Below are 13,428 nucleotides of genomic sequence, written 5' to 3'. Positions count from 1 at the left end.
TATTATACCCTGTACCACAGTAGTGGTAAAGGGTATAAAAATATAAATTAACTGTGTAGTTAAAATAAAGAACATCTTTGGGAGGGAATTTTCGGAAGTACTTTTAAAGTTGTGCCTTTAGAACAAGTTCCCTTTTTTGCTGGATGGCAATACTTTAGAAACTCACACAAACATGAGTTCACTTACCGAAATTCGCCATGATTGTGCTTACAAACCAAACAAAAAATGATATCCTTAAAATTGTTTACTATTTTTTATTGATTTTAAGGACCATTCTTAAAATGCTAAATTCGAAGTTATGCTATCGATAATATTCAGATACCATAAAGAAATTTCTAATGGTCTATGATATAGATCCCTTTCCAATATTAAAGGAGTATTAATAAAACGGTCCATTATATTATCGTTTAAAATGTATATTTATATAGAAACGGAATCCGTCAACACTAAAGAACACTCCGTTCCTTCGTAAACTAATTTCTCTGTTTTTACATATGGTATATCTACTTAGTATTAATTGTGACTTGGTTTTCATTTTTAATATTCTTACAAAAATATTTTTGCTTATTAAGGAATTTGGCTTATCTATGATTATCATATCTCGTTTTGTTAAATTTTGACTTATATGCTAATTTAGACAAAATAATGACTTAAGAAATTAAGCAAATAAGTGTGGGTCGGTTGTAATAATGTGAAATTGTACGTATATATATGTGTGTGTGTTTTTTTTATTTTTTTCTTAATTCTAAAGAAATGGACAGTTTGGCCTGCCATCCATCCTGTGAGTGTTTGGGTTTCTGGAAAATAAGAACAACAAATGTATTAGTGATATGGGTCAACATGGATATGCGGTCGCATATTCGGTCGGACGAAAGTCAGTAACCACACTGAAGAAAATATTTTCGTAATGCAAATATTAAATTTTTTAGAAAAGGAATGCCATTTTCGCCTAGCATTGTTTACAAGACAAAAAGTTGATAAACTTTCGGTTATAAACTGTTTATCTAAACATAAAAGAAAATTCAAGTTGATCTGAAGACAATTTAATAAACTCTACAATAATAATTGTGTGCGTCTTTACTACAACGCTTAAAAGCGTTCGAAAGTACAGTGAAAAAAAAATATTATGCTACGTAAATTTTAGGACATACAATTTACACAATATTAAGGACAAATTACTTTAAAATAATGAAAGTTTCATTAAAAGAAAGCTTATAATCTTCTAATATATAAAAATAAGTCGCGTTTTCTTTCCTAACGCAATAACAAACCTATTTCCACGGTGGAAAGGTCCCGGGTTCCGTAAGGTTTATAACAAAGAAAATTCAAGAAAAGTTTCAACGGAAAAGCAGGAAAATCTTTTTTTTTTTTATATACAGTGCCATTTCTGATGCAATTCCAGGACCCACGAACCGATTTCCACGGTTTTGCATACGTTGGAAAGGTCTCGGGTTTTCTGAGGTTTATGGCAAATTCAAGAAAAGTTTCAACGGAAAAGCAGGAAATCTTTTTTTACATACAACGCACATTACAAAAATTTTTTTGCTTTTGTTATAAAATAATTTTATTTTTTCACATGAATAGAGCATGACCTGCTTGATGTAAAAAAAGTCTGTGGAAAATTTCACAAGAGCCTTATTAGTAGAGGTTGTAGCGTAATCACAACAGACAGACAGATGTACATCGTTCCATCGGGAGGATGTAGCTTCATTATAACAGGGAGACAGACGTACATCGTTCTATCGACGTAAAGGCAAAATTATTAAACCTCCTTCGCCATATAACGGTTGGCTGATAAGTCCCCGGTCTGACACATAGATGGCGTCACAAGTATTAAATGCATATTATTTTTATACAGTACCAACCTTCAAATGTTTCGTGTCAAAATTTGACGTCTGTAAGTCAATTAGTTTGTGAGAAAGAGCGTCTTTTGGGAAGCAACTTTTGTTATTGTGAAAAAAATGGAAAAAAAGTAATTTCGTGTTTTGATAAAATACTGTTTTCTGAAGGGGAAAAATACGTTGGAAGCAAAAACTTGGCTTGATAATGAGTTTCCGGGCTCTGCCCCAGGGAAATCATTAATAATTGATTGGTATGCAAAATTCAAGCGAGGTGAAATTAGCACGGAGGACGGTGAACGCGGTGGACGCCCGAAAGAGGTGGTTACCGACGAAAACATCAAAAAAATCCACAAAATGATTTTGAATTACGGTAAAATGAAGTTGATCCAGATAGCAGAGGCCTTAAAGATATCAAAGGAACGTGTTGGTCATATCATACATCAATATTTGGATATGCGGAAGCTCTGTGCAAAATGGGTGCCGTGCGAGCTCACATTTGACCAAAAACAACAACGTGTTAATGATTCTGAGCGGTGTTTGCAGCTGTTAAGTCGTAATACACCCGAGTTTTTCCGTCGATATGTGACAATGGATGAAACATGGCTCCATCACTACACTCCTGAGTCCAATCGACAGTCGGCTGAGTGGACAGCGATCGGTGAACCGTCTCCGAAGCGTGGAAAAACTCAAAAGTCCGCTGGCAAAGTAATGGCCTCTGTTTTTTGGGATGCGCATGGAATAATTTTTATCGATTATCTTGAGAAGGGAAAAACCATCAACAGTGACTATTATATGGAGCGTTTGAAGGTCGAAATCGCGGCAAAACGGCCCCATATGAAGAAGGAAAAAGTGTTGTTCCACCAAGACAACGCACCGTGCCACAAGTCATTGAGAACGATGGCAAAAATTCATGAATTGGGCTTCGAATTGCTTCCCCACCCACCGTATTCTCCAGATCTGGCCCCCAGCGACTTTTTCTTGTTCGCAGACCTCAAAAGGATACTCGCGGGGAAAAAAATTTGACTGCAATAAAGAGGTTATCGCCGAAACTGAGGCCTATTTTGAGGCAAAACCGAAGGAGTACTACCAAAATGGTATCAAAAAATTGAAAGGTCGTTATAATCGTTGCGTCGCTCTTGAAGGGAACTATGTTGAATAATAAAAACGAATTTTGACAAATAAAATGAGTTTTTCTTTGTTAGACCGGGGACTTGTCAACCAACCTATGACAATGGATCCGAGTACTGGATCCAACATCGAAAATTGCAATTTATCCCCATGAGAAGGAAAAATTATCTGTCACGCATAATGTATTCATTATAGGCTAACTTTGTGGCTAACTGTTGGATCTGGAAAATATGAACCAAAGCCGGCTGTTTAAGTTTTTGAAACAGTTAGGATAGTTCAACGGAAGAGAATATTTTGGCACCTACTAAAACATTTATCTGGTATGATAAATTATAGTTACTCTCTTGAATTATTTTTTAATCCCATTTATAATTTAAAAATTTTTTTCTTAGGCAGAGGCTTTATCATAAATTCAAAATCTATCTAAGTTCTATGTCATTTCTACTTGCTATTCAATTTTAATTAAACCCCCAGTGTGATTACTCCATTTGAATGGAAATTTTATTTTCATCACCAAAGGATGTCTGGTACTCACCTAAAATCACATTTGAGTTGAATAAAAATTAAATCGATCCAGTTCCTCCAGAGTACTGAGTGGTCGTGGCGATTATTCATGAGGCTTACACACTACAGCCAACGACCTCAGACAGGTCTTAGCACACACTTGCAACAGGATGGCATTTTGAATTGATCTCGAATAACCGTCTCATTTGTGAAGGCCACCAGAGATCGATAGATGTAACTCTGTTTACAGGTGGCTGTATAGCGATTCGGTAACATTAGTCCATTACTTTCCCCGCAAACGGATCCCTCATTTCTGAAATTAGGAAATATTAGAGTAACACAGTAGAGAGATATATAGCGCAGACTTACATGCATTCCTCTATACGAATGCCTTGTTTGTAATTGGGAATATTAATAATGATAAGCCAATTGTAATCTTTATTCTGACCCGCCTGTGGATATATCACCCTAGTGCGGGTCTTACACAGGTACTCCTCATTTGGTTCACTGTTCATGCGTTGACTGATATTTTGTGGTATCACAAGATCTTCACCGAAAAAAATTTCTAAATTTGAAAATTTCTTTTTGATCACCTTTTCCAAGTAGGTTCGCTCTGGGTAATTGCGTAAATTGGTGCAAAATGGTTTATCACGATGCTCACCATCCTTTTCGACGCAGTCATCCGAATTAACGGTGTAGTTAATTTCGTCCTTTTCCGGATCCTCAGTGGGGAAAATGATTGCTATAAATTCAAAAACTTGGTTTAGACATAGATTTATATATCTCACATCTATACTTACGAGACTGTTTGTTGGTGGCTGATGTCATTGATCCATTCTAAAAGTAAAGGAAAATAAGAAATGTAAATGAAATATATAATTTTAAAATTCGACGGAGCGCCTTAAGAACCCAACAAAACAAAGTGTAGCCACAAAAGAAACGGAAGTGGTGCAAATCAAATGTCATCTTTTATAGCATTAATTCTACCGATGTCAGTATTCGGATTTGATTCGGATTGAGAAAATAAGAAAAAAGTTCAAAAAAAGTATATTCTGCCGAAAATTAGGCCAGATCGAATGTTTGGATTGCGTACAAAATTCTACTAATGACTGGCGTTTTGGTGACAGGACCTACTCATTGCTCAACTTTGTTTAAACTACGGTGCAAAAACTAAATTACTTGAAATTTACAAAGGACGTGGGCGGAGGTTATGGAATTGGTCCGTATATTTGGTCCGTCTGTTGAAATCACGCTAACTTCCGAACGAAACAAGCTATTGACTTGAAACTTGGCACAAGTAGTTGTTATTGATGTAGGTCAGATGGTATTGCAAATGGGCCATATCGGTTCACTTTTACGTGTAGCCCCCATATAAACGGACCCCCAAAATTGGCTTGCGATTGCTCTAAGAGAAGCAAATTTCATCCGATCTGGCTGAAATTTGGTACATGGTGTTAGTATAGGGTCTCTAACAACCATGCGAAAATTGGTCCATATCGGTCCACTTTTACGTATAGCCCCCATATAAACGGACCCCCAAATTTGGTTTGCGATTGCTCTAAAAGAAGCAAATTTCATCCGATCCGGCTGAAATTTGGTACATGGTGTTAGTATATGGTCTCTAACAACCATGCAAAAATTGGTCCATATCGGTCCACTTTTACGTATAGCCCCCATATAAACGGACCCCCAAATTTGGTTTCGATTGCTCTAAGAAAACCAAATATCATCCGATCCGGCTGAAATTTGGTACATGGTGTTAGTATATGGTCTCTAACAACCATGCAAAAATTGGTCCACATCGGTCCATAATTATATATAGCCTCCATATAAGCCGATCCCCAGATTTGATTCCGGAGCCTCTCAGAGGAGCAAAATTCATCCGATCCGGTTGAAATTTGGTACGTGGTGTTAGTATATGGTATCCAACAGCCATGCAGGAATTGGTCCATATCGGTCCATAATTATATATAGCCCCCATATAAATCGATCCCCAGATTTGGCTTGCGGAGCCTCTCCGATCCGGTTGAAATTTGGTACGTGGTGTCAGCAATGATATGGGTTCATAATCATGGTTGCCACTCGAGCCAAAAATAATCTACCAAAATTTTATTTCTATAGAAAATTTTGTTAACATTTTATTTCTATAGAAAATTTTTGTTAAAATTGTATTTCTATAGAATATCTTGTCAAAATTTTATTTCTATAGAAAATTTTGTCAAAATTTTATTTCTATAGAAAATTTTTGCCAAATTTTATTTCTATAGATTTTTTTCCAAATTTTACTTCTATAGAAAATGTTGTCAAAATTTTATTTCTATAGAAAATTTTTGTAAAAATTTTATTTCTATAGAAAATCTTGTCAAAGTTTTATTTCTATAGAAAATTTAGTCAAAATTTTATTCCTATAGAAAATTTTGTTAAAATTTTATTTCTATAGAAAAGTTTGTTAAAATTTTATTTCTGTAGAAAATTTTATCAACATTTTTTTCTATAGAAAATTTTGTAAAAATTTTATTTCTATAGAACATTTTGTTAAAATTTTTTATGTCTATAGAAAATTTTGTCAAACTGAATTATATATGTATTTGATCGATCTTTTTTGATTTAATATAACCACGTATGGACTTACATACAATTTAGAAGACGGTGTTAGGAGGTTTTAAGATACCTTGCCATCGGCAACCGCTACCGCAACTTAAGTAATTCGATTGTGGATGACAGTGTTTAGAAGAAGTTTCTACGCAACCCATGGTGGAGGGTACATAAGCTTCGGCCTGGCCGAACTTACGGCCGTACATACTTGTTTTACTTTAAAAAAATGGAATAATGTTCTGCAAATTTTTCGAGAAGATTGGGGAAGATCCGCAAATAATATTTTCGATATTTGATCGGGGAGAGGTCCTCGCCCTTGCTCGACTATTTGATATTTACAGAGGACGTGGGGGAGATTATGAAATTGATATAGGGTAGGTTGTTATATATATGTTGGACGGCAAAGGGCCCACATTGCTGAAGATAAGTTCCCCGCAGTTTTTGAATTTTTCAGGGAAGGTTGAAGGTGGTTTCTAAGCAAAATATCTTCTATCTTTTTGTGATATTTGACCGGGAAGGGGGACCTCGTCGTTGACCGAATTTAAAACGTGAATAAAATTCCCAGATTTTTGTGCATTTTTGGGAAAGATTGGCGGTGGTCTGTAGATAAAAATCCCCTACTTTATTTTTCGATATTTAAAAGAATATAGCAAAATCAAAAGTTGTAAGTTCTACAATTTACATGGAAGTTATAGGTAGAGGTGTGCACGTGAGTAATATTTTACTCACATACACTCTTACCTACACACACTCACGCACGATATTGTTTGGTAGGACTCATGCCCACGCACGCTCATGAAAAGAAAATTTGTAATCACGGACGAAAATGTCGAAAAATACCGTAACACACGAATAATTTTATGAGTAATTTACCTTAGCGACGTGTCTGGAAACATGAGCATGATTAAAATCGAGAGCGTTATTAAACTCTTAACATCCTAGATGTTACTAAAATTGTTTATATAGGGGCTATACGTAAAAGTGGTCCGATATGGCCCATTTGCAAAACCGTCCGATCCACATCAATAGCAACTACTTGTGCCAAGTTTTAAGCCGATAGCGTTCGGATGTTAGCGTGACTTCTACAGACGGACGGACATCGCTAGATCGACACAGAATTTCACCACGACCCAGAATATATATACTTTATGGGGGTCTTAGATCAATATTTCGATGTGTTATAAATGGAATGACAAAATTATACCCCCATCCTATGGTGAAGGGTATAAAAAAGTAAACTGTTTTATAGCAAGAATGAACTACGTCGTGCGAAAATTGAACTAAATTATACTTCACAGTTTAAGATTTCCGCAAAGCGTTGTTAAAACCAGGTAAATTTAATGCTCTCGTGTATTTTTTAACTAGAACTTATGAAATTACACCCTCTCATAGAAGAAAAAATTAAATCAAAGTAAAAAATCATTGGCTTGATGCCATTCATGGCCATTTTAACCATACTGTACATTCTTAACATTTTCGGGAATCGTACGAACATTTTCTTCTGATTTAGTTCGTATAGTCATTGAACTTTATACCCAAGAAGAAAATTTCATTGGGCTGTGGAAAATAGTGAAAAATTAACTACAAACAAATAATTTGGTTGCAAAAAATTAAGTTCAATTGAACGTTAGTTTAACTACGGATTTTTTTTTACAGAGGAAATATAAAACCACATTTTTCACCTGAATTGCCCAAAATTTGTTTTGGGTTCATAATGAATACTAAATTTTATTATAAATTTTGTTATTCAGTTTTAAATTTTACCTTTCGCCTGGACGGAGAATCGAACCGAGGACCATACAGTTTGTAAGCCAACATACTATCCACTGGGCTACGTAGCTGTTATAGTCACCAGTCGACAATTATCGTTATAAGTTACATTTATATAGCATAGTTTGCAGCGCCCACGAGCTCATCCAAACATAACACTATTTAACAGAAACATTTGGGCGTGAACAGTTTTTTTACTAGCATCTAACACCAGTTTAAATGCACTTAAAACTTATCGTGCTTTGTACTTACTTTCATTTTTACCTTTAAGGCCGGTATTAAATTGGCATTATCGCTTTAAAATGATCCTGTTTTGCCTTTTACTTTTCTTCAATAATTCATTTAAAGAAAATAATCTTTTTCAATTGTTTTAGCTGAAAAACTCGAATTTAATGCCCGTTTTTATATTTTAAGGTATCACAATGGACTGAATAGTCTAAGTGAGCTTGATACATCGAGCTGCCACATAACCTAACCTAACCTAACCTATATTTTAAGGTGTCCGTCAACTCCTCTTGGACAAATTATTAGTGAAGAGGAACTAAACTTTGTTTTTATACATTTTACTGTTTAATTTTTCACTATTTCCTTCTTTTTTCATTTTACTGTCTCAACTCTAAAAAGAGTATAGTGCACTTTTATGAAGATCCCTTTGTAATTTTTGTATATTTTCCACCGTTTTTTAAATTTCCTTTGAATATTTGGACTTACTTCTCGTAAGTTCCGATTTCTTTTAACGAACCAAAATGATAAACAAAACACTTGTCCACATATACAAAAGATGCCGCTATCAAGGAGAAAAAACATACTGTTTTTTTCAAATGTCTTTTCTCTTGGTTCGAAATGTCTATTTTCTTTACTCCGAATACTCATTCTAATATTTAGACTTAAATATCACAACATATATATGTTTACTAGAAATTTGCAAATTTATATATGTTTACATTCACACATATTATTTTTGTGAAACAACCATGCCCCAAACATAATATATTCTAACATATTAACATATTTGTCCCAAACATTTAGTGTTAGTTTAGTAACATTACATGTTTGCACTTAAATATATCGTGTTTATTGTGCCCGAAACACATTTTGTTATATCGGAACATATGAAAAACATATTTTTCTAACAGTGCACTATTTTCATACGATTTTCTTGATCTTTTAGACAAGAAATTTAAAATTTAGTGTTTCAAAATCTTCTTAAGCGAGGGGTATGTTTGATCAAATTCACCTGAAATTATATTAAATTTATGGTTTCAAATATCCATAACAAACTTCTTCCTAAGTATCTACAATTTACTATACACCCGATATTAGGCGAATATTTTTATCTCGTATAGGAGGTGTGTATTCAAGATTCGGCCGGGCCGTATATACTTACTCGTATTTCGTAATACTCTTGCTAGAAGCAGAATTTGGTGTCGTACGTAAGTTTATTTCGCCCACTATGTGTTGTCTACACGCAGATAAGGATTATGATAAACTTGTAGAGCAAACTGTTTTTGAATATTTTTGCCTTAAAAATGTCGTTTTTTTACCAAACATAAAATTTTGCTCTACACATAAAATAATCCCTAGTTAAATTAATGCTAAATTTAAGCTTTTTTTTATTAAATATTAGTTTGTAGTTAAATTTTATGTGTTTTTTTATTTTACTTTATTTATTTATTTATTTATTTTTTGAAATTTTCCACAGCTTCATGAAATCTTAGCTTTTAACTACGTATGTATCAAATATTTTATGAATTAAACGTGGGTGTAAAGATCAATGACCGCGCACATAAGTTCAACATGAAATAAAGCAAAAGAAAATTTTCATACGATTCGCAACAAAAAAAGACTGAACTACAGTATGGTTAAAATGGTCATGATTTGGCGCCATTGATTTTCTTCTTTTCTTTTAGTTAATTTTTTCTTCTATGAGAGGAGTACAATTTAGTTCAATTTCCATACGAGTTAGTTCATTCTTCCTATAAAACGGTTTACCTTTTTTCGGTGTAGGAGTTCGGTCATATTACTTCTCTGGGCGTAGAACATAATGAATTCATATTGAGAGATCAATGCAACGATAGATTTCAACTTTAAACTTATCTCAATAACTCTACTGTTGAAGTTAGTACCATAATGTGACAGACAGATGGACAAATTGCTGTGTTATATACCCAGAGAAGGAATATGATCACCCAAAACGGGATTAAATAGCAAAATGCTATTTTTTAATGGTGAACATTGAACAATTTTGTGGCAAAAATGTTATTATCACGGCATCATTTTCGAGCAAATAACATGGGTGCGGCAACCATGTCCCATGTTCACGTCTAAAAATAACATATTTCTTCAGAAACATGTTTGGGAATATGATCACCTCAAACATGTGTCAAGAGCAAAATGTTATTTTTGGATGGTGACCATGCAACATGTTTATAGCAAAAATTTTGTTTTATCGCCAAACATAACATGTTTTCCGAAAACAGATACATAATTTCCGAGAAAATAACATGGTTGCGATAAAAATGTTACATGGTCAGCACCCAAAAATAATATTATGCTCTTGAAACACATTTGAGATGATCATATTCCTTCTCTGGGTGTGAGTGTAAATGAAGTGGTTTCGTACTTCCTATGGCAGATGATATTTTGAGAATTCTAATACAAGTGTATGCCCATCGTGAACACACGGAAATTTAGATCACATTTGAGAGCAACGTTATAAATTTAATAAAAGCTTAAGAAAACTTTATCCCAATTCAAGTTGATGCAAAATGTACTCACCTCTCTCATTTGACCTCCTGAGGGTTCTCTATTTTGTCTCTGACCATCATTGACATTACCCTGACTAGCTGAAATGACACGAGTTATTATCCTTGTATATAAGCAACATTTAATATTGCCAATAATACCAAACTACTTACTTTCATCATTTTTTGGTGGTAGAAAATCCTTTCTGTAAACGACATCCAATTTTCCGGTGGGACTTCTTTGAACTGTGAAAAAATTAGCTTCAGTTGTAGATGATGAAGTTTGTTGTTGATCAGCAAACATATATTCACCATCGTATGAATTAAAATTACCTTTTAAACGGTCCGTGGGCTCAGTATTCTATAGAAGAGAAACATTTTCTGTGACCATACTAAAACATTTCATAAACAATTGAAAACTTACATTGAATAAATGTAATCCTGGTCCAAATTTTGTTTCAAAAACACGACCAATTTTATCTTCAATATCTTCGATACTTTGCGAATGACTTAGTGGTGGCGGTGATATTGAAGTTTGTATAGAAAGACCTCTTTTCCCCTCGTTCTCCTCCGATTGATGGAATTGTTGGGAATGTCTGGGTGGTGGCAGGGGAAATTGTGTTATTCTCGATCGGCTGGACCCTCTTCCAATTGTATCGCTTAAGTATTGTGGCCCAAGATCACTTGTTTCAATATAGGGTGCTCGATCACGTCGGTCTGAATTAATTTTACTACTTGGACATACTATCTAAGAAAGAAACACAATGAAAATGAGACAATGAAGAACATGATTAGAAATGAGAATGAGTGGAAAAAACGAAATGTACTTAATGATCTATCCCATTATATAACCTCTTGGTAATGTACAGGAATTCGAAGGAGTTAATCTCCCAGCAAAAAAAGCGTCGCCAAAAAGTAATGAAAAATGTTCTTTTTGAATCCGGAAGTGGTGCAAAATTGACGCAGAAGCGATAAATTTAAAATGGGCTTGTCATAGGACGGAAGTCCTCCATTTCAACAGCCGTTGCACTAAATTTGCATCACATCTTTAGGTGTGATCCGAATTCAATGTTTTGGATGTAAATTAAAACAAGTAAGTAAAGTCTAAAGTCGGGCGGAGCCGACTATATTATACCCTTCACCATTATGTAGACCAAAATTTGTGTTACCATCTCAACTCCTTCAAATTTGTTGGGAGTTATTATCAAGGTTTATATTCCCATATACAAATATTTATATCTGAAACGATTTGGAAAAAAATTTTTGTACTTCTATAAAATCGCTACAATTAAAAGTTAAATGGGCTAACACCCTGGGATGAAACACAATGTTAGTAAAAAAAATATGGGAACTATAAAGCTAGACAAATTTTGATGCAATTGTACAACATAGCATTTATGATTTATCGGGCGATACATATGTATTCGAGATATAACACAATTTGAGTAATATTTACAATTTTTGCTACTCAGCAGTGGCGATTTTACAAGGATATTGGTTAAATCTCGCCAAGATATGTGGTCAATTGTGGGTTGTGATATATTATTTGGCCAATTTGGGCGATATTTCCACAAGTCTGAGCTTTATTTAAAATTCTACCATTCTGTGGAAAGTTTGGCATTACAGTGTGTAGAATATGACTACGATATGGGGAAAGCATCACAGAATTTTGTGTCAAATGTGGGTATTTTGGCCATATTAGACCAAGATGGCACACTTAAATAGCATATTAAAGGGTGATACGTTCAAAATTTGGTCAATATAAACTTGACGTATTTCTTTCAATTTTGCATTTAAAAAACCTGAACTCCCCTCATTTTGAAGGTGTGTGTGTGTAGAATGTTGCTCCTATTTTGATTTTGGAATTCACTCTTCAGTTGTCAAAATGCGGTCCAAGCAAGAAGAGCAGCGTATCAAAATTTTGCTCGCGCATCGCGAAAATCCGAGCTACTCGCACGCAAAGTTGGAAAAATCGCTAAAAGTTGCCAAATCAACCGTTACAAATGTAATTAAAGTGTTTGGGGAACGTTTGTCGACAGCCAGGAAGCCTGGATCGGGGGGGAAATCGAAAACCGGAAGCCGCTGAGACGACAAAGAGAGTTGCCGGTAGTTTCAAGCGAAACCCTAACCTCTCTCTCCGAGATGCCGCAAATAAGCTGGGTGTATCGTCTACAACCGAGCATCGAGCCAAAAAACGAGCCACACTATCGACTTACAAGAAGGTAGTGACTCCAAATCGCGATGATAAACAAAATACGACGGCCAAAGCGCGATCCCGGAGGCTGTACACGACGATGCTGACGAAGTTTGACTGCGTGGTAATGGACGACGAAACCTACGTCAAAGCCGACTACAAGCAGCTTCCGGGACAGGAGTTTTATACGGCAAAAGGAAGGGGAAAGGTAGCAGATATTTTCAAGCACATAAAACTGTCAAAGTTCGCAAAGAAATGTCTGGTTTGGAAAGCCATCTGTACCTGTGGCTTGAAAAGCAGCATTTTCATAGCTTCCGGGACTGTCAACCAAGAAATTTACTTGAAAGAGTATTTGAAGAAACGTCTGCTGCCTTTCCTGAAGAAACACGGTTGTTCCGAACTGTTTTGGCCGGATTTGGCATCTTGCCATTACGGTAAAAAGGCCATGGAGTGGTACGCCGCCAACAACGTGCAGGTGGTTCCCAAGGACAAGAACCCTCCCAACACGCCAGAGCCCCGCCCAATTGAGAAATACTGGGCTATTGTCAAGCGGAACCTAAAGAAGACCAAAAAACTGCTAAGGACGAGCAGCAGTTCAAGGCAAACTGGCTTTCTGCGGCGAAGAAGGTGGACAAGGTGGCTGTACAAAATC

At 35.3% G+C, this 13,428-nt stretch overlaps 1 protein-coding gene across 6 annotated transcripts in view; it reads right to left on the bottom strand.

The window, feature by feature from the left end:
* Positions 1-395: 395 nt before the first annotated feature.
* Positions 396-13,428, bottom strand: part of spz (Spaetzle domain-containing protein) — an 89,491-nt gene continuing 76,458 nt past the window's right edge. For 5 of the 6 annotated variants that reach the window (XM_075291545.1, XM_075291544.1, XM_075291546.1 and 2 more), the window contains exons 3-9: positions 11,007-11,330; positions 10,757-10,943; positions 10,617-10,684; positions 4,274-4,310; positions 3,843-4,215; positions 3,505-3,786; positions 396-797 (exon numbers count right to left, since the gene is read on the bottom strand). In XM_075291545.1, coding sequence (XP_075147660.1) covers positions 3,612-3,786; positions 3,843-4,215; positions 4,274-4,310; positions 10,617-10,684; positions 10,757-10,943; positions 11,007-11,330 — 1,164 coding nt within the window. In that variant the 3' untranslated portion in view covers positions 396-797; positions 3,505-3,611. The remainder of the gene's footprint in view (positions 798-3,504; positions 3,787-3,842; positions 4,216-4,273; positions 4,311-10,616; positions 10,685-10,756; positions 10,944-11,006; positions 11,331-13,428) is intronic. The other variant, XM_075291549.1, reaches the window with a different exon arrangement.

The sequence above is a fragment of the Haematobia irritans genome, chromosome 1 (genome assembly GCF_050003625.1).
Source record: "Haematobia irritans isolate KBUSLIRL chromosome 1, ASM5000362v1, whole genome shotgun sequence".
In the NCBI taxonomy this organism is placed as follows: Eukaryota; Metazoa; Arthropoda; class Insecta; order Diptera; family Muscidae; genus Haematobia; species Haematobia irritans.
Note: the sequence above shows the minus strand (reverse complement) of the source record. Positions and strands in the feature narration are given on the sequence as shown.